The 23,578-nt window shown below is 45.4% G+C and overlaps 1 protein-coding gene across 2 annotated transcripts in view; it reads right to left on the bottom strand.

Annotated features, from left to right (window-relative positions):
• The window catches only part of NR6A1 (nuclear receptor subfamily 6 group A member 1), a 63,947-nt gene extending 44,428 nt beyond the window's left edge, over positions 1 to 19,519 (bottom strand). For both annotated transcript variants that reach the window (XM_088065759.1, XM_005529244.3), the window contains exon 1: positions 19,465 to 19,519. In XM_088065759.1, coding sequence (XP_087921885.1) covers positions 19,465 to 19,507 — 43 coding nt within the window. In that variant the 5' untranslated portion in view covers positions 19,508 to 19,519. The remainder of the gene's footprint in view (positions 1 to 19,464) is intronic.
• Between the last annotated feature and the right edge of the window lie 4,059 nt (positions 19,520 to 23,578).

Genomic DNA, 23,578 nt, shown 5'->3' with positions numbered 1-23,578 from the left:
ATGTTCTGAGAAGAATAAAAGGTCAGTAACTGAAAAAAAGCAGAGAAAAAAAGACTAAGAAACCTGGAAGAGAATGAGAAGAGAAAATGCAACATGGACATTGACTTCTCCCCACTGCTCAGCCCTGGGTTCCCCCTGAAAACACTTGACAGAAACAAAGTTCATGCAATTCCAGAGACATGCCAGTGTCTTGTTTCCCTGTTCTAGCACAGGGAATGGAAGCAGACAAGTGGGAGCAGCTTTGAGTTTTGTCAGTCTGAAACCACTGAAACTAGCAAGGTAGTGCAGTTCATTCATCATCAGGTGGTCTCATTGAGAACGGGCTTTAAAGCGTTTTATTCTGTCCTGCCATACAAACGGCAACGCTAGTTCTCACTGCGCTAAAGAATGGAAAGGAAACAAACACAAGGACAGAATCTCCTCGATGTTACGTGCGATTCAGGGCAAAGCTGCCAACAGGATTTGGAAGGGTCTGTCCTGCCGCTCCAGAGGGGACAATCCCGAGGTTTTCCAGGAGCCCACAGCTCCAGGCGCTGGAGCCGCTGAAACCTTTTAGGTGCCTTAAAGTGCGAACATGAAGTGGCCTCACGCTATTGCCCGGCTCTGCCCGTGCTGGCGGCGCGGCCGCCCCGTGACCCAGTTTCCCAGCGGCCCGGAACGCCCGGGGATAACCCGGGAGGGGGCACGGGGGCCGGCGGACAAGGCCCGGCCGCCGCCCGCCGGGGCCGGGTGACAGCCCCGCGGCGGAGCCGGCGGCGGGCCCGGGCGGGCTCGGGCGCTGCGGGACCGCGGGGCAGGTGCGGATCGGGCCCGCTCGGCCCCCAAACGAAAAAACCCCGGCCCCCAAGCGAAACAACCGCGGCCCCCGAACAACCCCGGCCCTGCGCCCGCCGGCGGGGCGGGACGGACCCTCCGGGGCGCGGGCGCGGCCCAATGGCGAGCCGGCCCCGCGCCGCCACAGCCAATGGGCGCGGCGGCAGCGCGCACGTGACCGGGCGCGCGGCCGCCCGTCAGCGGGCGCTATATATCGGGGCGGGGGCGCGGGCGGCGGCGGCCGCGGGGGCTCGGCGGGTCCGGCCGCCGCTCCCGCCCCGCCCGCACCGCGCCGGGGCCGCCGGTCAGCGGCGGGAGCTGCCGGACCGTCCGCACCGCCGCCAACTTTGGGGAGAGCGAGCCCAGCGCGGAGCCAAAGCCGGGAGCGCCCCGCCAGGTAAGGCGTTAATCCGAGTCCCGGCGGGCCGGGGGGAGCCGCCGGGGGGGCGGGGGTCGCGCTGCGCCCCGACCTGCCGCCAGTTGTTGGGTTTTTTTTTTTATTATTTATATTTTATTTTTCCAGTCTCATTTCTGCACGTGCTCCTTTGTTCTCCAATAGAAGCGCTTTTTTTTTTTTTTTTTTTTTTTTCTTCATATATGTGTATATATATATATATCCGTTAATGTAACGCAGCTGGAGCAGCCGCTCCCCGCCGGTACCGGGGGAGGGGGGAACAGGCAGCAGCTCCCCCTTACCCCCCCTCCCCGCTTTATTCCCTCCTCCCCCGAAGAAGAAGGAGAAACTCGAGCGATTCCGCAGCGCTGGAAGTTGCTCGCGGGTCCGGGTCGGTAACCAGACACGCGTGTCGCCCGAGGGCTGGCGGGGAGGAACTGAGCCAGACGGGGACACAAAGGAGGGGGGCAGCCCCAGACACGCCGTCCCCGCCCCGCGGCGGCAGCGCCCGGCACCGCCGAGACCCGGGCGGGGACGGCGAGGAGGGAGAGGATGCCCCCGGTCCCCCCTTTTGTCTGGCTCCGGTGGCACCTGCGGGGGCGAGCGCTCGGCCGCCCCGCCCGCGGACTCTATCGCGACCGGCGACGGATTAGCGACAGTTGTGGTCGGAGAGGGGCGAGACAGCCCCGGCCTCGGCGGTTTGGGTCTGTGGCCGTGCGGGGTTCGAGTCCATGAGCCTCGTGTTAATTAACAAAATCATTAAAAATGAAAAAGACCAAAACAAAAAAACTGCAATAAAATGAGCCCCGATGTGCAGTATTCCCCCAGTTCTTACTCCGTCACATGCGGAATTTTTATCGTAACTTGCTCTAAAAGAAATCTAACATATTTGTTCCCAGACTGTTGACAGTGATTAGCTGTGCCACTTGCAATGGACTCGATACAATATCTAAAAGAAATTTAATGTATTTGCTCCCCCAAACCATCTGCAGTGATTTACTGTGACGATTGCAAATGGGCTGTATATACGATACCTAAAAGAAATTTAACTTATTTTCCCCCAAAATCTTCTGCAGTGGTGCTTAGGCTCTGTGCATGATAAAAGCTGTTCAGCGTACACTTAAAAATCTAGTATTTTCTAAGAAAATAATTTTCATAAACTTTTTCCTATCGTTTCCTTGGCAAAAACAACCCACGATGAAAGCTTAAGTAGAATTCTTCCACAAGTTTAGCAAGTTGAGAAGGGGATGATTTACCCTCCTTGTTTTGTCCAGGAATGCAAGATAGCATATTTTTAAAGTTAATAAGTATTAAAAGCCACGAGGAGCATTAAAAGTGTATTTCCAAGTGGCGTGCTCCCTGCAGCCGCGGCGCAGAGCAGCCAGCGCAGCGCCTGCAGCTCCACGCAGAGCAGAGGTTATTCACATGGCTGTTCGAGAAACTCCATTCATATCTCTGACTACCTGGATTTGAATAGAAACCAGACAGCAATTCTTTGGTCCCAGCCACTATTCGCCCCGCTGGACAATAGAGATTTGTTAGCACACAGGCACAAGCCCTGGGACACAAAGCTGGAGGCAGCAGAGATAGGGGCTTCACTGCACAGGAAATTACAGCTTTTGATGCACTGTTGGCAGGTCTGTCGGTTCAGAACAGCAACATGCCTGTGCCATGTTTAAGAGCTCCTGACTGCCATTTTTAACCACCTAGAATGTCATAAAAGCTTTATTGTCGCAGTACATAAAATCATGAAGTCCATATGGTTACTTTTCAGCTGCCCGGGGTCTGGAAGGCAGAAGCATGATCTGGCTGGAGATTTTAATTTGGGGGGAGTGGAGGGGAGGGAAGAATTAGAATTGAGGACAAAAAACCTCAAAGTGTTTATAAAAGCTGAGTTTTGTTACTGAGGCAGCTGACGTCCCGCCTGACATGGGGTGGTGTTCTAATGGACTTGGTTTAGTGGTGGCTGGAAGGGGACATGGCTGGGCAGCTTATTTCATCCTAAAAGGTGCAGTAAATATACTGCATGCAGCTCCAGCACCAGCTGTGGAGAATAACATTGTTCAGTTGTGTCAACTTGGCAAACACAAAAATAAATAAGAAAAACCAAACTGCTCAGTGTCTGGTACCTCCCATTTCCCCTACTTTCCCCCCAGTCTGGAGTTAAAATGAGAACTGCTCGGAGACTGGGCTTTAATCCGCTGATTGGAGCCAATGAGCAGAAATTATCGAGATTAGAAAACCAACCAGCGGGTTTTATTAGCTGAGAAGCCAGCCCCTCGCTGTGCGCGGCGCCGCGGCCGCGCGCCGGGGCAGTCCTCCCCCAAAGAGCGGGAGGTTGGGGCTGGTCCCCCTTTCTTTTTGTGTTTTTCCATAAATCTTACCTCCCCTACGCTCCCCTACCACCTTAGCACCAGATGAAATACGCAGTCCAGCGGGCTTTTAGACTTAAAATTCTGCCACGCACACAGTGAGGGTGTCTCTAGGTGTGAGCCTCGCTGTGAGCACAGCTCAAGTGGGATGACTTGGCTCTTCTTCACCCAGGAAAAACAATGAAAGTGAGAGTTGTGTATTGCAGTTGGGAAGTGTGAGTGTTTGTAATGGGCTGCAGCCATACAAAGCATCATAAAATACAGAAACAAATGTTGGGCTGTTTGCTGCCATTAAACGTGTTTTTATCAACACAATGCTTGTGAGCTCAGGAAAAGGGGAAGAGTTTTAAAGCAAGGAAGGTCCATCTTCCAGGGAGACACCTGGGAAGAGCAGTGCTAATGCTCTGCACCAGCCCACAGGGAAGATGATGGACTTGCTTCCACTGGTCCTTTGAGCAATGAAGGGCAAAAAAAGCCTGGATGACTAAAAGAACACACTTTTAAAAAAGGTGCTTCTTGTACGACTAACAAGCACCCATACATGTGAGGGGCCAGCTCATAGAATTTTTAGCTGCTAAAAATGTGTTTCAGAAGATTAGAAATATGTATGTGAATGTAAATACTTCTCACAGGAGTCAGTTTTGTCTGAGTAATTATATAACTTCCTTGAGTTCTCTTCCTCATGGAATACAATGGCTTGGGTGTATTACTTCTCAGTAAAACTTAGCTTGATTGTAATCTAGCCCAATTCTTATCACCTATTTTGATTTTTTTTTCTTGATGGTACTGACAAGCCCAGAAGGACTTACCTAAAATAGGCCTTTGAATAAAAATATTATTATTATTAATAAAGGTTAAAGATATTGGTGGCTCTATCTACAACACACTTTTAGATGGAATTCCATGGTGTTCTTAAAATGCAGCAACCTTTTCTGTTATTGAAAGACTGCTAATACTTAATATTCATCCAGATGCTTATGTTAAAACCTGCCCCTTGAAAGTGCTGTCTAAAAAAAAAATGTGCTGAAAAGTTAAATTCTGCCCTTGCAATTGGGTCATAAGATTTTGAGTACCTGTTAAGCACAGAGTTTTGAATGGAAACCAGACCATTATAGGTAGGCAAAAAGCACTTTGCTTAATCCAAACAGCCATAAGAGGAATGTCTGGGCATAACCCGCCCCCAGCAACATCCGCGGACTCAGCCTGGACATGGGAATAATCCCATCAGGCACATAAGAAAAGGATGCTGATGGCTTTTCTCATGTGGTCAGGGTTTATTTAAACTGCACATAGAGATAACAGATAATTCCAAAGTCAGTTTTCACAACTCCAGTTGCAACTATTCCAAGGGAAAGCTTATAAAGCCTGAACCACTGTCACAGCCTCTAACAGCCTTGGAAGTTGCAGCAGATGCAGAAGACCAGCGCGTGTATAATCCAAACATTAATAGATGATATTGCATTACAGGGTTGGTTGCCAATAAAAATGCGTCAGGTATGCTGAGATCTCACAATACACTTGGCAATTTAACAAAAAATATGGAATCCTAAGAATTTCATTTTATCTTAATAATAGCCAGCAGATGCTGTAATCGTTTCAAACCCACAGTGTTGATTAATAGTGCTCAACAGTTTCAAATGTTAAGAGCTCAAAAGATAACAATTGGGTGTTTTGATATGAGGATAACATGGAAGTATGCGTTTCCCTAAGAAGCACCACGGACATAGAGACTGATGACATCACCTTTTCAAACAGACTTCAGTCATTCCTGCTCTCCCTGAGAGTAGCTCAAACCATCTGCAGCTGCCCTGTACCGTAACACAAAGAAATGAACCCCACCGCCAGCAATGACCTGGTAAAACTGCACACTTCTGAGTGCTGCATCTCAAACCCAGGAACTCTCCTGCATCAGCAGTTAATTGTGTGGGAATGAAAATTGCAGGAAGCCTGAGAATGGGAATTCTGCTGCCCACCATAACGGCTTTGGGATCCTGCAGTCTGGGTTTGCAGCACCACGTTGCTCAGCCCTGCGGTTAACGCGCGTTTCCCTCGGGAAGGCCGGGTGTGTGGGATGAGATGCCCAGCTGTAAGGGCAGCACGTGAAGCATGAACGTGTCCCCCTCATGGGCACTGCCCTCAGCTCAGAGCCGCTCTGACACACCGGGGCCAGGGGCTGTGTGCTCTGCTGTGGCTCCAGCCCAGGCAGGGTGAGCCCAGAGGTGGCAGAGGCACATTAGAACACAGTGAGTCCAGCAAGGCATCAATCCCCAAAATTCTGTCAATACATTTACTGATTCTCAGTTTGGCAACCAAATCAGGTTATAGTTCTCTTGGAAAATACCTTGCCATACAACTATTCAAGGCTTTCCTACTTCACTTTTTCCAGGCTTTGAGCACACATTACTTGACCATTACAGCACACATCCCTCTGTTCCTAGGTACACATCTACAGTGCCTCTGTAAATAGTGCTACATCTTGAATCTGATGCCATGAACAAAAAGGATTCATCTGGTCTATGAGCAGAAGTGGTCAGGGTTTCACCACACACTGCAATTCCCAGTCTCCCATATTTACATTTCCAGCTGCACGCACGCCGGTGCCCTGGAGTGGCAGCAGCTCCGTTTACATAACCAGGGCTGGGTACCCCGGGGGCTCATGCTGGAGCTCAGCCCCCCAGTGCAGGCGAGGAGAGAGCTCTCACCTCACTGAGAACACTGCTCCTCCAGGGGGGAGGCTGGGGGAGCCCACCAGGGCAACCACATTGCACAGGGTGGTTGTGTGACGGACATAAACCCCCCCCCTGCAACTGGGTGATGAATGGCTCTTCCTACTCAGATTTATCTCTTTAGGTAGAGCCTCAAATTCAGACTATTAAGATGATCAACACGTTTGCAGACAAGGTTCACATGAAAAAGATTCTAGTTACAAAACAGAATGCATTCAAGTTTGCCATATATTATTTTCTGCTAAAGATTTAAATATCATGTGGCTTTAGCTTTCTTTCTGTTCACTGAATATCAAGGTCAATTAGGAATGATGTCTGGCTAGTACTCTCAGAGCAGATTAGACAGTTGCATCAAAAACTAGGACCATGTATAGGTCATCTGTTACTGTGACCTAGATTTCTGAGAATCTGTTCAATTTGTTTTATTGAAAATATGGTCCTTTCTCAGTTCTGTTTCTCACAGCAAACCTTTCTGTAATAGCAGAAAATAGCTTTATTAGATACTTAGAGACATTGCTTACTACTTCTGCTAAGACACAAAGAAAATCAAATCCATGCAGCAGACCTGTGTCTGTCATCCATTTAATTTTAAAATAACTTAAGGTTCTGAAAGGCTTATGCCTTATAATCTAAAGCATTTGGTCCACATGCCAAATACTAAGCAATCTGAAATACATAATAGCTTAGCTCCAGCTTTGTTTGCCCTATTTAATTCATTTTCTGCCTTCAGTAACCAATGTGTAGATGCAATATTTCTGCAGTCTACTTTGGAAAAGAAGGAAGTACTGAAATATTTGAGTGATGCTGTTTTGTTTGTACCTGTGTGAGCTTTGTGGTGCCCTGGGAGGAGAGTTGGTGTGGATTGCCCAGATCCAGACATCCCTCTCAACCCCTCCTGTTTACTGAGGATAAGGATGGTGCTGTCTGAATCCTGACACTTTACAGTACATCCACCTATGCTTGTTGGGTTGTCATTCTGAAACCACATAAAAGCAGATTATCATTTGGAACATTTTAGCCAAATTTCCTCTCCTCTCACAGCTCTTAATTGTTCTGGTAGAAAGCAATTACTAGAACAGAGACCATGCAAATCCTGCTGTCAGTGGTGTCAGTACTGGCGAGAGGGACAACAAGAAGGTGTATCTTAAAATACGAGAAACTACTTTTCTAAACACCAATGAGTTCAGTGTAAAATAAAAACTGTAAAAATATTGAAGTGGTTGCAGAACTAGCAATCCAAAGACCACCAACCAAACTTGACGATTACCATCATTATCAGTCTCCGTGGCTTTATTGTACTGGGGTACGAAGCACATCTGGAACAGCTGTGCTCTCATCACACCCCAGCACAAAAGGTCGGTCATGCAATCAAACGTCAGGAGAAAGGGCACCAAAAAAGAAAATATGCCAATAGGTTGAGATTCACAAATGAAAATCTGCAGTACGTCTCTCCTTCCCTCACATATCGATCTTAGGAAATCTGTTCCCATTTTTTCAAAATTCTAAAGCCAGTTCTACCAACTCATCTGAATTTTGTACTACTTTCATATTCAGACTTTTATGTGCATCTCACAGCACACTGGGACCAATTTATTTCATAGGCAAGATAAAACCCTGCAATATTTGGTGACGTTATCCGAAGATCATTCTTCTAAATGAACATAAGTACATTTTCTCCTTTTTGTTTCACATGATGGCTGCATTTAAATAGGCTAAATGTGTAATTCAGAGAAGAGTGGCTGAGTCCTGCTCACCTGGGGGTCATATCCACATCCATCCAATATTTAAAAGCATGCAAAAGCAAAGAAATTAAATATATAAGAGGCGGGGGAGGAAGTCTTTCTTCCAACTGAATATTTGCCTGGTAACCAGATAGAAGAGCCCGCCTCTTTTTTTACCCCCAAATCACAGTTAGTTGTTCTACAAGTCTTTGAAGACACTTCTATTTTAAATTTTAACACCTGAAAGAACAGTTCAAGATGTGCTGCTCTGGCTGAGCCACACACAGTGGGAGGAAAGTCTCACAGCAACACAGCTGAAGCTCTGAAGCCAACACTGCGTGATCAACGCACATTCAGACCATGTGTAAACAAGGCTGAATGAATTTGGTGTGAGAATGGGAAAAAAGAGCAAGGAAACACAGTGGAAATGAATCCCTGGTGTGGATGGGACCATGTTTGGGAGGTGATGTTTCCCTGTCAGCCTGGAGCACACCCATCCAGGCTTTGTGGTACCTGCTGGAGCTGACTGGGAGTGACCACAGCCAGAAGATGGAGCCAGGATCTTGCAGAGGTTCAGTGAGATCAGGGCACACTTGTTCTGTGTGGCACCCACTCAGCTCACAAGGAAGACTCTCCTCATGGAAAGAATAACACACTTCCAGCTAAGCCAGATGTTGGCAAGGGATAAGAAATCTCATGACCTTTGGGAGGAGGATGGGGAGAAAGCCACGTGAGGATTCATTTTCCTGCTCATTACAATGCCATCATAATGTCATTTTCTTTGCTTCGGTTATATACAGCTACTGGAAGTAGAATCTTTATTGAAATGCGTGTATCCTGAAATGGAGTCTTACAAGGTGGCAGCATAAAACTGACCCAGAGGTGCTACACTGCCAAAACTGAGCCAAAAAGTGAGATTTTACAGGTATTTCTTTTGAGAAGAACCTCAAATCTTGAAGTCTATCAGATGAGAATTGCTGGATTATAAAGATGAAAACCAGGAACTAATTATCTTCAAAGGGACAGTTATCAACAAATCAGGAGGAGACATTATGATTATGAAAAGCAAATCCTCCATTTGATCCCTCTCCATCCATACTGCTTCCCAAGCAGATAACCTAAGCTTTATCCATATGGAATTGCTAATATTTCGAGTGGGGAATCAATTATAAAAGTCCCAATTAGCATATTTTTAAAAAAACGTGTATTTTTATAGTGTTGTGTATGATCAGTGTGTAAACAGGGACACGTGGCAGCAGTGCCATGGTGCATGTCCCTGGTCTGAAGTCACAGGAAGCCATCTCAACAAAACAACCTCAGATTTCTCTCCCAATTACTTTGCAACGTATTTTCCCCATGTTTGCCCCTTACCAAGTGCAGGTTCTGGGTATGTCTTCAGTATCCCCCATGGGAAAACTGGAACGATTCCTGTGAAACACATCCAGGGGTGGGCATCATGCTGGGTAAGCCCACCCAAGGCACTGCCCCACCGAAGCCAAGGAGACCTTAACGCCAAACCCAGATTCTCCGACATTATCCAGCTACATCAGACATCCAGAAACAATGACAAGGGAACCTCAGCTGGACTCTTGGGACCAGCAGAAGAACCAGTGGTGCTTCCTGCCCTCCCTGCCCTGGCAAAAACCGGCAAGTCCAGCTCCTTCCAACCTCAGCACAATTCTCTGCGCCACAGGAACTAATTTTTGTGAAAACTGCCAGACTGATGACTGCCAGCAATTTCTAAAAAGCTAAAAGGCAGAAAACAATCTTGGTAACAGAATCATCTGCAGTTAGGATCATCTCTCTCCTTCCCGAAACAGGCACAGGAACTATGCCTGAATTCACAGCTAATGGGAAATCTTTTGATCTTCACAGACACAAAGCTGCCAGCCAAGAAGAGCAGTCAGCACAGGGGGACCTTCTGAAGATGCACTTACCCTAAATTCACCACCACAATAAATGTAACACATCCTGGGTCTAGAGCAGCGCAGTCCTCAATGATGAAGACCTGTGAGCATGTTTAATACAGCAGAAAAGACAACGTTATTTATATCTCACAAAGCTGCTTACCCAGTGTTAGATGTGCCTGGGCATAGTGCAACTGCAGGAATCCATCAGGAGGACACCTGAGATTCCTCTCCATTAAAAGTGATGGATCTAACACAGCCAATCATCTTCATGGCAACAAATGTTATCTTAAAAGACAGGGGATAAAAGTTCACAGGGAAGCTGTGCAAATGCATGAAAAGAAAAATGCATTCCTGGTGACTGAACGCACAGAAGTCTGTCTCCAGAAGTCTGTGTGTGTTGAAAAATGTCTGGAAGACAGGAGATGATTAGCAGGAAATATGCAAGCTTCTCCTCCTTGTATCCTTCTCCAAACATCCATTAGCCACTGGTTTGATTTTATTTTAAGAGTCAGAACTGCTTTATTGATTGCAGCCAACAGCTGCAATTCAGTAGTGGTCCCAAACACCCAAAGTAGTTTTTTTTCCCCAACAAAGACAATTTCTGAAGTCTGTGAAATGAGATGATGGCACTGTTACTGAGACATCCTGGACTGAGGTCATTTTGTTCCAGTCCAGGTACAAACAGTTCATAAATGGAGCTCCCTCCAAATACATCTCTGCTTATCTGCTCAGAACAACATCCCTTACACCACCCTTGGGGAAGCTGCTACAGTGCTGAAGAAGCTCCTGATCCCCTCCCCAGCCTGCCTGGGTGAGATTTCCTTGGGGGAATGTGGTGTGGGGGCAGGCAGGGCTTGAAACATCACGTGCTGATCCCTTCACCTTGCACAGAACAACTCTGGAGACAGGACAGCGAACTGGGCTCTAATCCAGGCGAGCACTCCTGTCTAAGTAGGTCAGCAAGGAAGCCCCTGCCCATGGTTGTGTCTTCCAGTCCCCCCACCAAGCAAATTTGACAACTGTTTCCTTTAGGAGGTCACAGGAGATGAAGAGTTTGATTCTGAGAGTTTGTGTGTTTGTTCTAGAAATATAAAACAAGTTTTGCTTAAAAAATACATCTATTTCACTGTTTTGATAGCTCAGAAAGAGTTTGGTGAAGCACCTAAAAAGATACAGGGCATCTCACTACTCAGTCTAGGATGTCAGACTGCAAGAACATTCAGAGTAGCTCATTCATAAATGACTTATTTTAAAATATTTGGCAAAAAAAATCATAACAAAAATAATTTTACCTTACTTTTCAGCTGAAATCACTTGCTGAGTCTTAGCCTAGCATTTTTCAAGCACAAGTGTCTGATACAATTTTCTTGCAAAATCACATCCCAATAGGTCAAAAAAGCTTTCCACTCTTTCAACACAAGTTGGTACCTTGAGTTTCTGAAGAGTCAAACCATTTTTCCCTGCTAACACCCACTGCCAAGGTTCTGCTTCCCCACTATGAAGCCAGACCCATTCCCAAACCAGGGCAGGGTTGCTGTGCTCTAACTGGCTCAGTTGTGCAGGTAAAGAAGTGAAGAAACAGGACAGAACTCCTGAACCTTCACTGGTTTACCTCAGAGAACCTTATTTTACTGGTGACAGTCTGATTATTTAATTGCCCTCCACTCAAACTTTCAGAAACCTGCTCAGCTCAGTGGTGTCTTCAGGGCAGCCTGTGCCAGAACTGGCTAAAGTATCCTTTCAGCAGTTTCAGGAGAACTAAATGCAGATGCATCAGCCTGTGCTGCTGTTCAATATTTCATTGTTTGCACAGTAGTAGGAGTCAGATTGTGCACACACATGCAGTTAATTATCTCCGTGGCAAGTACTGCTTCATGGGCCAATCCCTTTATCCTCACACATGGTCTGTATTCCTTGTTCCCAAACATGGAACTTTGCATTCATTTGTACTAAAGCATTCACTTATACTTGATTTATCCAGAGTCCAAATCTGTATCTGTATCAAATCTTTTGTCTAAAAACCCCAAACCTGCTCATAGGGGATGCTATGTTTCTCCCAGGCCAGAAATGGAGATGCTTTAGGATGTGGCCAAGTCATTCTAAGGCTGTGCCAACTGGATCAAGTTCCCACTTGGAATTGCATTTAGACCTCCCCATTTGTCATTTGTTAATCCTTTTAACATTTGCCACAGCAAATTTGTATCATAGCAGTTTAAATTGTCATTAGGTATTAAGTCAAACACCTTACAGAAGTCTAGGGTATGTTGCATCTACAAGTAAGCTTGTCAACTTAGAATGAGATCAAAAGAACTTGGTAAGTCCTCCCTAATTCACTGGAAACTGGTGTTAGCAGCATTTCTCCCAGGTCCCAGGTCTGCATCTGTTTTCTCTAGGATCACCATCACAGCACTATGTTCTAAAGGGGGAAATGGAATAGACTGGTAACTTTGTCTCCCAATTTTATGTAGCCTCTGGACTTGTCCAGTAATAGTCCCAAGGAATTTTTGGACAGTTAAAAATAATCTCCATTGCTCACTATAGAAGACTGCTGAATCTCAAGCATTTGGCTATGGCATTGCTAGTTAAACACTCACCCAAATTTCAATGAAACAGCAAAAACTAAAATTACCACTAGCAGTTCCATGCGCTTGTCTCCCCCAGGTGTATTTGCATGCCTACCCTGCTGAAGTCATTTACCTTGACTAAGAAAATACATTTTTATAGTACAATTAAAGCTTGTTTCAGAACAAAGCAAATGTGCTTGCACATGGCATTTCAGTGGATGCTTCAGGCAAGCAGTAAGACAGTGCCATGTGCTGAGGACAGTCCTGGCCCCTGTTTCCTTCACTGGGGTCACACACCTCCCTCCTGAGAGTCACAGCTACAGCACAAGGGCATAAGAGGAAAAGGGAACCTATTTTACTATTTACTATTTTTACCAGCTGCATATGCAAAATTTATTTAGTGATACTTTAGGGCAGTGCTGTTGGGATTCCTGCCCTGCTAAATAAAAGCCTTATTGTGAGGAGCTAGTAGAATGATTGGATTAGGGTGTAAGAATTGTTCAGGCACCATAAATAGAAAGAGCACAAGAGACATCCACCAAATTAACTCAGTCCTTACAAACAGGTTAACAACCGTGTTTCAGGGTTTGTATGCAAATTATGAGGAAACCATTTTCCCCATACAGAAACCCATTCTCTCCACTGTAATTTGCAAGAAAACCCCACGTGCTCTGAATGTTCAGTACTTTCATAGAAAAGGTCTTGTTCAGCAATCACTGCCTCCCAACTGATGACCTTACAGGAATCCCAGTTTACAAGGTGTTCTGTGTGGAGAACAGAGTTGGGCTTTCAGGGACCCCTGGCAGCCTGGGGAGGGTCCACTTAATACTTTTTTCACAACAAAAAAATAATAATTAAGGAATAAAAATAGAGGAGGACGCTGTCAACTCTAGTTTCAGTGCTTCCTAGGTGAAAGAAGTCTGAGAGGAAGGAAGGTATGTTGAAGGTTCAGTGCAGAACTTTTAGAGTGTGCCTTGCACATACTGCCCACTTACAGTTTCCAGAAAACTATTTTATCATTTCGGAGTCTGTCCAAAAAATCTCATGGAGAGCTTTGAACTTTGCAAAGGGGAAGGAGTGTGCAGCCAAGATATAGAAATAATGTGTACAGTAGAACTTGCAGAAGAAATTCAGGCTCTGATACTGTGAAACAAGAAGATGAAAGTTTCTACCTTGAAGGTCATTGGAGGGATAAAGGAGGAAGAAATAGTGAATTGAGAAAAAAGCCTCTCTCACAATGTCATTTAAATATAAACATACTGTTTTGGTTTGTTAAAACCAAAATTTCATGCTTGACTTGAACTGAGTTTCCTTGATTTATGTTATACCTACCACATGTGGTCACCCTTCACATTGGGACACTCCTGAGGCTTAACACTCCAGGCTGAGCTCTGCTTGTGATTAATTCAAATTGTCTTTGTTCTTTCCACCAGCTCCTACTCCAAATGATGGCAAGAAAAAGGTGAGACTAATTTTTGGAGAATTCTTTTGATTCTCAGTATCAGCTGATGTTTAATGATACCATTAAAATCAATCAGTTTAAGTGCAGGCTGCAAACTATATTCCTTGAAGATTGCTTCAAGTACTTTATTAGACAATACATTTCTGTTAAATTACATGTATCAGCTCAGGATATTCAGAGAGAAACTGTTTGATCCCTACAACAAGAAGAAATACTTGGAATTTAAAGCAAGTTTCCAGCATTTAAGCAGTAAATTATCCCCACTGACTCTGTAGGCTCCACTGCACTCACAAGAAAGTTATTTCATATACAGCAGCAGATTCACTTTTTAACAAACAAACTGCAAATAAGTCATCTCTCCGGGACCATGCAAGCCAGGTAGAAAAGGTGAAGACAATTAGATGCAATACAGAGATTTAAAGAGATTTTAAAGAGAATAAACCCCCTTTTTAGGGGAAAGAAGAGCAGGGACTGGAGCTGTGGAAATGCAGACATTATGCACTCCACTAAGCAGATCCCTTTCTCTCACTTCTGTTGGTTTATCACTGTGGGTGAGCCCCCACCTCCAGTTTTCTCTAAGTGAACTTTTTAAAGAAATCTGAATCATTATAAACATCCTTAGTGCTGCTATTAAGAACATGCATATCCACAAGAGGAAAGGCTTTTTCCACTGCAACTCTGATATATTCCAAGCTGGTTTAGGAAATACTAAGTCAACTCAGCATCCATAACCAGAGCATTACACTTCTGCAATTCATTAGTCCTCGAGGTTTCATTCCGTAATTAAAATACTTTGCAGTTTAATGGTTTACAATAAAGAATGTGCAGTCCTCAGCACTGTTTCCACTGCCAGTCTATGGAAAACATATGCATGGAAAATCTACAGTGCATGTATACAGCCATCTTTGGATAGCTTCAGTGAACATTCAACGCTGTCGGTGAGTTTGAGAACTAGAAAAAACCATCGACCGTTGACTGTACCTTGAGGTTTATCACAAACCCTCTGTTAAATGGAAAGCCTGAACCTTCAGAGATTTCACATGTGGTTGCCATTAGCAAGTCATGATTTACAGATTATATTAAGAGCTACAGAGGTTGAGTTTTTCCAGTTCTCTAGTTCTACTTTCTCTAAAAGTGAATTGGTATATAAGAAATGCTTGTTTTCTCTTGAAAAAAAAAAAGAATTAAAGCTTTATACTAGCACAGAATTTCTGCAGAACAGAGCATAAGAGATCAATGGAAGGTTTTGTATGGGCAGCACAAAAGCAGGAACGTATCCACACCATATGGGACACTTGGAAACAAATCTGAGCATGGTATATGTTCAAAAGAGCAGAATACAGGCCAGATCAGGAAGGAAACCTTTCCATTAGGGCTGGCAACTTGAGCTTTGCTGGAAAAAGCCTTGGAATGTCCGTTCACTTGCTCCCAGGAACCTGCACTCAATTTCAGCAGCTGCTCACGGGAAGGCCGGGCAAGGAGCGGCTCCCTCCCGGCCAGGTCCAGCTGCTCCCATGGCTCAGGCCGTCACCCTGCAGCCAGGCAAGCAAGGAAGCAGCCTCCCCTTCAAAGGCACAGAAAGCCAAGGGCTCAGGCACCAGTGGTACCTGTGTGGAACCTTCTCCAGCCCAGCTGAGTGACCAGGACTGCAGGCTCTGGCAGCGGGTGCCTTCACAAGGGTGCAGGCATTTGTCCCGCCCATAGAGGGTCTGCAGAATCCATAAAATAAGAAAAGACCCAAAGCACGTGCCAGGGAATTTTGTCTTGGGCTGCTCTAGAGTGACAGCACCATCACCATGGTGTGGCATCTTCAGCATCTAATGGCTGCAATCAACATTCATTGCTGTCGGTGGGTTTTCATTTCTATCAACTCACTGATCAATGAATGCAAACTGCGGACCAGCCAGCCAAGGACCGCCCGCTCCGACAGCCCAGGACCAGCCACTCAGATGGCCAGGGTGGCCTGTCCAGCAAGAAAAGCGACACTTCTGCCAAAGAAATGCTGTATCCACATTCTGCCTCCCAAAACTGTGTAAGGCAGGTCTGTGGCTATGCCATTGTCCCACCAGAGAAGTTCAGGATACATCATCCAGCTCCTTCATGAGCAAATCTTGAGTGCTAATTAAGAAACACACAGGGATTTTTAAAGGAGCAGAACAGCTGAGGAACTAGTTCAGTTTTAGTAAAAGTGACACCCAATTGGTAAATCTATCAGTAAAGCATAAACCTACGGCTTTACCAGGTTACAGGAAATTAAACTTCCTCCCGAGCGAGCCAAGATAGGGAACAGCACTGGTCCTACAAAGTGACCAGTGAGAGATGAAAAGGGACTGAACTGTGGGGCTTTGGATTGACAGGGATGAGAATGGGAGGAAGCAAAGCAGAAAATAGTGATCTAAGGTGCTGCTGCAGAGAACATTCTTCAGGGCTGTGGTGGGCAGGGCCAGCTCCAATTATACTGGCAAGGTGAGGAGCTGGAGCTGGCAGCCTGGGGCGGGCAGGGACCTTCCTGCTCTGTGGCTGTGCAGGGAGCAGCAGACACATCTCTGCACGACAGACACAACTGGCACTGCTCTGAGACACAAAAACAGCCTCTCGAGCTGCTCTCCCAGTATTTCTGAATGACTGGCATGACACACCTGTTCCCAAAAATGCCCCTGTCTCTGGACAGAGCCATGCAGTAAAGGAGGGAGGCCCCCGTGGTGCCCCCACACCACTCACACCAGGGATGGTGGCTCTCTCTCTGTTCTGCAGCGGTGTCAGTCAATTCCCTGGGCAGTGAAAGCTCCAAGCACTTCTCTTACACCTTGCTTGCTCCTCCAGTTGCTCACAGGATTATGCTGAAGGAGCCTGTTCAGACATGCTGTGCTGCTACCCCACAGGAACCGTGTCCCTCAGCTCACTGTACAGCTCAAGTCAGAGCAACTCACCAAGGACTTCTGAACTCCAGTTTGGTGAATATTCAAAATAGATCTGCTTACTCTGTTAAAAGACTTAAACATGTTCACTTTTACACAGGAACAGCTCCATCAAGTTCAACAGCTGCACACTGAACGGACTGAACTTTGCAAAAATGGAATTTTAGGAAAAATCTCCCCTCTCCCTGAGTCTGATAGCAAAGAGCCCTATTCAGTCATCCACAGTGAGCACTTGCACTGACAGCCTGGGTAAGTGTGGTGGTTTGGTACAGGGAATTTACCACAGCAGCGTAACAGTGAACAGCCCAAAAGCATGCCTGCCAAATTGTTTTAACATTATGAAAACAAGACAAATGACTCATTTTTGATGCAGTTTGACATTCTGCCTTTGAAATCTCAAATTTTTCAGCATGCTTGGCAGACTCATTCGGAAGTGAGAGTGCACAATTTGAATTTTTTCCAGAGACATCTTACATGATGTACAAGAAAGTACTTTTGTGTTATTTTAAACAGACATTTCAGCCAACTGGTTTTCCTCATGTATACCTGCATGAAAGTAGAAACTACAGAAGTCCTGACAGAGGAGTTCATCTTTACTGCAAGGACATGTGAAAATAATTCACTGCAATTACTCTGAATAAGACATTTCAGACAAACAGGGAAAATAACAGTAAAATGGCCATTACCCCAGTTTGCCAATGCATGACAAACCAAAGGCTTGAGCAGACATTCCACACCTCTCAAATGCTCTGGATGCACAGATAAGGTTAAAATTTGGGCTCCTACTTGGTTGCAAAAAATCCTCCAGGTTTTTGGTTTTTGTGTGGGGTTTTTTTGCTTTAATTTTGGTAAGGAGACAGCAAGGGAAAAAACCAAGGAAAGACAGGTTAGCAGGCATGTTCAGAATGTTTTTAAATCCATGCTTGGGAAGCTTTAGATGCTTGAGTCAGCAACTGTCTGCTGCCTACCAGAGCCACCACCCCACAGCTCCACCAGGCCCAGGGCACATCAGGGTGACACCGAGCACCAGCACTGTGCTGCCACTACAGCCATGGGACAGCTGGGGCTGGAGGGGTTTGGGACCTGCCCAGCAGGAATTGCCAGGGCTCAGCCATCCACACCAGAGGCCAGTGAGGGCTTTTCATCATCATGACTGACTAGAGCGGCCACCAGCACTGACCGGGTGATTGAGAGACAGGAAGACATCAAAAGAACTCGAGGAGCTCGGTTTATTTAGTTTATCAAAAGTTTATATAAATATCTTCATAGGGAACAGACAAGCATTTTTCAATTTAGCAAAAGATAACAGACATGAAAGCTGTAGCTAGACAAATGCACACTGGCAATAACATACAGTTATTTAAGGGTCAGTCACCTCATGCTGGACAGCCCTGCCCTTTTTATGTAGATACATTCTGCTGGGAGAATGCTATGGAAAATTTAGTTACATTTTAATACCTGTCAATGCACAACAGTAAATATGAGCTATGTCAGGCCACAAAGGTTCAACAGAATATTAACCAGTATATCATCATGAACTGTACGTGTCTCTAGATGACAAAATATTCTACATATGCATGTGAAATTACCTGTTTCCATATAAAACTGATAAACTGCATGAAAACCTACAAAGATGTGTTTTATTAATCAACTGCACATGTTTACAACTTAGAGCCACCATGCATGCATTCCACAGGGCTCTTCTCATTATAAAGGGAGGAACCAGATTTCCATTCCCATCATACAGGAAGCACAGTTCTCCAGTGAAAGCAAGTGCAAGTCCACCAGCACAAAGGCACGTGGGAAGGACCATGTCCTGGCTCTGGGAGGCTTTTAGCAGCTGTGAACATCTGAGCATCACTTTTGAAATGAGCTGTCCGTTAAAAGTCTGCCACATTTGACAAATCCACAGAGTTCCCAAACAATGAGATGAAAAGTTAAAAGCTCTGAATGAGGGGTTCTCAGCCCTGTTAAGGACACGGTTTTCCAGTCCCACCAGTCTGACAAGGGCCTGTTGCCACCTAGTGGATTCCCAAAGACTGGTCCCTCCGCACAGCAAATGCCACTAGATGGAGTGTTAAGAAGGAATTCTGAATTCCTACTTTTTTAGGTGTCCAGCAGCTCAGGTTTTCAAAGTCTCAAAAAGTTACAAGCCCAGCATTTCCCTGAAATTGAGGAGGATTTCACCAACTGCCCCCAGTTTCATGAGAAATTCCAGGCTATAGATTGTCAAGTGTAATAGTGAAACACTACAGAAAAATACTCCATATCAACATAATTTCCATCACCTCAGGGGTTTCTATCATTCATGCAGGCATCTCCTTCACTGAGGTATCTCTGGTGGCAACAGATCTTACACAACCTGCATTCTGCTGGCTAAATAGTGATGTACAGACCTGGTCTCTGCTACTTTTGTGAGAAATACCTCATCAGCTCTCAGCTATGGGAATCCCCACCTCCATGAATAAACATCAGCTGTAAAACTTCTCCACGTCTCTACTATGGAGTATCAATTCACATCTCTGGATTATCTCAGAATGAGACATTCTGCCTTGTCACACATGGCAAGAAAAGGGGTACTTACTGCCCATGGAGTTCATAGGAAGGACAGGAGAGGAGGAACTCATCTGCTCCACATCTGTAGCTAATGGGAAAGTGAAAATGAGAAAAGATGTGATGTGCATGTTACTGAGAAGGTTTTATTTTGAAAACTTTCATTTACTCTGAAATTGAATACACATGTCTTCTATTGCCTGAGGAAGCTGCTTTGAGAAGCAGGTCATTTTTACAGCATCAGCTTCCCTCTCTCAAGGTATTGCTATCATACACATTATCTGCAGATCTACTTTTCTCAGCAGTAATATCAGTAATTTGTAACTTGTGATGGTTTGAGAATATCAATTCAGAGCAACTTCCAGCACAAAGTCTAAATTACATCAAGTTTAAACTGTATGTAGAGCATTACTGTGGAATGAAAGGACATGATGATCTCCCATCTGTGTCCAGTGAACCTTCAAAAGATTCCTGATCAGAAGAGAGATCCTCTTCCAAAGGCTGGCAAGCTGCTGGAATTTGATCTGGAGCAGCATCAGAAACAAGTGTCTTTAAGCACAAGACACTCCAAAGCTTTATTTTCTAACTGCTGAAAGAAGAAACAGAACTTCCTGTCTATGTCTGCCAGTGAAAACCCTCAAAGTCAGAAGTGATCAAAAACAAATGCCAGATTGCCCTCTGTATTTTGGAGAGGATCTACCTTTCCAGGACCCAAACCAAGAGAAAACCATTTTGCACTAACAGGGTCAGTTTTAACCCAAGATTAGGTAAAGACAAGATGCATTCTTTGGGCTTGATCTCTCTCAACAGACCACAGCCCCTCTCAGCACATCACCACCAACACCCAAGTCGAGCAGCTCAGTCTCCATCTCCATGATTTTTATACTGGTAGGTCCCACATAATTATATATTCTGTAACTCTTGTTTAGCTCTAAGACCCACTAAATGCACAGTACAAGTTTACACAGCCCCAGAAGCACAACTCCAGCCCACAGCCAGGCTTTGCTGCCAGCCCAAATCCTGCCTTTCACATTCTTGCAATTCCCATTTCTCAGGCAGCAGGCAGTTCCCTGAAGACCACTGTTTACACTGAAAGTGCAAAGTTCTGCTCTAATTAGGCAAACCACAAACAAAAGTAAACACTTCAGCAGACCATTTTTGCAGAACGTGAGAGCAGACACTGCACCACACTGACTAAATCCTCCTGCCATACTTTTGTACCACTCCAAGCCTCTCTGGTGTAGCTACTCAAAGCAGCAGCTTTAGCTCATGTTAAGCACCAGCCATAGCTGAGAACAGCAACAAACACAATTACAGATTTATTCAGCAATGCCCTGGCTTGTTCCTGTCCTATTCCTCACTGAATTACCAAGGCACTTGCTGCCTAGAACATCTCCACATTAATTTATCATCCTGCTTGGCTCCTGCCCCAGTGCTCAGAAAGCTGCATGTGACATGCTGACTGCAGACCTCCCAACAGGCTCTGGATTACACTGCACAGGTCTCTGATGTGCTCAGAGAAGAAAAATTTTGCATCTTACTATTTTCCACCTTAATACTACTGTCTCCCTAATTTAGGAACTAGCAAGCTATACACTATACATGCTTTGTAAATAAATTAAAGAAAAAAAAATAAATTTTATGCAGTACAGCCATTTCGGGTTCCTAGAAAGAGTTTTGTACTTTTGCCTACTGAAAGCTACACATGCTTTCACATACATCCAAATAAAGGCAAGAACTAAGTGTGGGTTAAAGTTACTGTGACTCTTTTGAGAGTGGTTAAGGAAGGCTGAGGGACCAAGTCAGCAGATGGTCACTCCCAGGTTAGCTGCTGCTCTGGCACACAGAGGTCACTGCCCGGCGCGCGGCCAGATGGCACGGGGCAGGCACTTGAGAAGCTGCTGCGAGAGCAACAGTCACTTAGGGCAGTAAGCTACACCTGCCAACATCTGGAATAGTTCATCAAGTATCATTCAAAGAGCAACTAAATAATGCATGTGCCTTCTGAAGAGATGTTTCTGAGTGGGAAGTGTTTAGAGAGAGGCAGCGCAAATTCGCTAAGAGCTGATATTACGGATTGTTCACTGTAATGCCATGTTACAGCCTGCAAAATACAAAGTGTAACTATTTCCCAGCCATACTTGGAAATTTCAGTTCATGCTTGAAATTATGTGTTTTAATGACTATTTGTAATATGTTCACCAATGCAGGCACCATGCTCACCACCCAGCTGCTCGGGTTTGAGGTCAGAGTTCCCTCAATGTCCTGCCCTGTGCTGCCAGGAACCTAGCGGTCCCACGTGCAGGAACATGGCACAGCTGTGGCATCCAAGAGCAGCAACACATTGACATTTCTGGTCCTGTGCTACTACTGGCAGATGGTATTTATAACAAATCTCAAAATCACACTTCGATTTTCTTCTAAGTACGTAAAAGCACAACTGCTTATTCTACACCCGGCCTTGAATAGATGGATTTATAAAATTCTCTCAATATTAAAAAAATTCAAACAGCCCCTACCCTTCCCTCCAGCCCTTTTTATCTTCATAATTATATGTAATCCATTAAATTCCTAAAAACAATTCATCTAAGAAAGAGGAGATACAGACTAACAACCAGACTAAGATTTTGGAAAGTGGTTTGCTCTGAAAGATAAAAAGGACAGAAGTCTGCTCAGCTATGAAGAGCGGCTGCTGCCAGTATTTACCTCCTGACCTCTCCTCTGCCCACTCAGTGAACAGTTCCAATTGTTTTCCTGTATTATATGCTGTTTACAAGCCCTGAGTGGCATGAAAGGAATTAATAATTCAGCTGATGGAGCTGATGATCTTTATTGGGGTACCCCTATTTGATGAGCAGGAATCAGAGCAAAAAGCTCCCTTGAAGCCACAGGGTTTCTTTAAGAGTTTTTCACTTTACAGCCTAATTGGCCACCATAACATAAATCAATTATTTCTCCTGTTTTAAGCAACAATGCTACCTATTCTCAAGCCTCAGATTTCTAACTTCCCTTGTATCAAGCCAGGCCTTGTTCTTAGACTTCTACAATGGTCTGGTGAACACACTGGCAAGGCCAGCGTGGAGAGCTTTGCAGGATGGGGAACATTTGGGAACGCCAGCAAAAAGAGATTATGCTATTTTGAACTTCTCTTGACCTTTGCCTGCCCTTGTCCCTGTTTATGCTAATTGAAGGCATATATGGGCTACTCCTAGAAATGAACTTAGCCTGAACCTGTGATGCAGCATTGGACTTTGCAGATGAGTTGGGAACCCCCTCCCCAATGTTGTCACCTCAGGTGTGGAAGAACTTGGCAGGTAACACTGGGTACCTGAGCAGGGGTTCCCGAGGTGGGAATGAGCAGAACGTGCTGACTCAGGGGATCCCAGCGTGCTCCCCCTTCCCGTGAGGATCAGTCACACACAGGGATCGTGTGGCACAGCTCAGCCTGTGGGGCTGCAAGCGGGAGATGTGCGTGGGACAGGCTCAGGATGTCCCAGAGGTGACTCTGCCATGTCCCCCAGGAGGCCCTGAGTGCTTCTGCCAACCTCGTGGCCATGAGCTGTCACAGGCCCAGCCTGAGTCAGTGGTGAGGTTCTCCAGGAGCTTGGGCTCTCTGCTGAGCTGCTCCCCAGCCTGCCACCATCCCATGGGGGTATCCAGGTGCAGGACTTGCTGTTTGTATCTGTTTAACTTCAGTTTCAATCAACCTTTTCCTTCAGGTTATTGAGGTCCTTCTGAACAGCAGTTGTGCCTTCCAGAGCATCAACCTGGTGTCATCTGCAAATCTGAGGAGTTTGTCCATCCCACCACCCGGATGGTTGATGAAATTGCTCAGTAGTATTGGCCCCACCACTGACTCCCAAGGACAATCACAGCATGATGGCCACGAGTTAGTGCTTGAACTCGACTGTCAGCCTTTGAACAAAACAGCCCAGGTTTTCACCCAAACTGCCTGCAAGGATGACATGGGAGACTACATCAGAAGCCTTGCCTAATAATACTAAAGTTAATGACAAAATTACACTCTCCTCATCCATGGATCCAGTCATTTCATCACAGAAGGAATGAGGCTGGTCAGGCATGATCTCTCCCATTGGTAAACCCACAGTGAATGTTCCCAATTACCTTCCTGTCCTTCAAGTGCC

Source organism: Pseudopodoces humilis, chromosome 22, assembly GCF_049639895.1.
Source record: "Pseudopodoces humilis isolate 2021_Gansu_Grassland_sample_001 chromosome 22, ASM4963989v1, whole genome shotgun sequence".
NCBI lineage: Eukaryota > Metazoa > Chordata > Aves > Passeriformes > Paridae > Pseudopodoces > Pseudopodoces humilis.
Note: the sequence above shows the minus strand (reverse complement) of the source record. Positions and strands in the feature narration are given on the sequence as shown.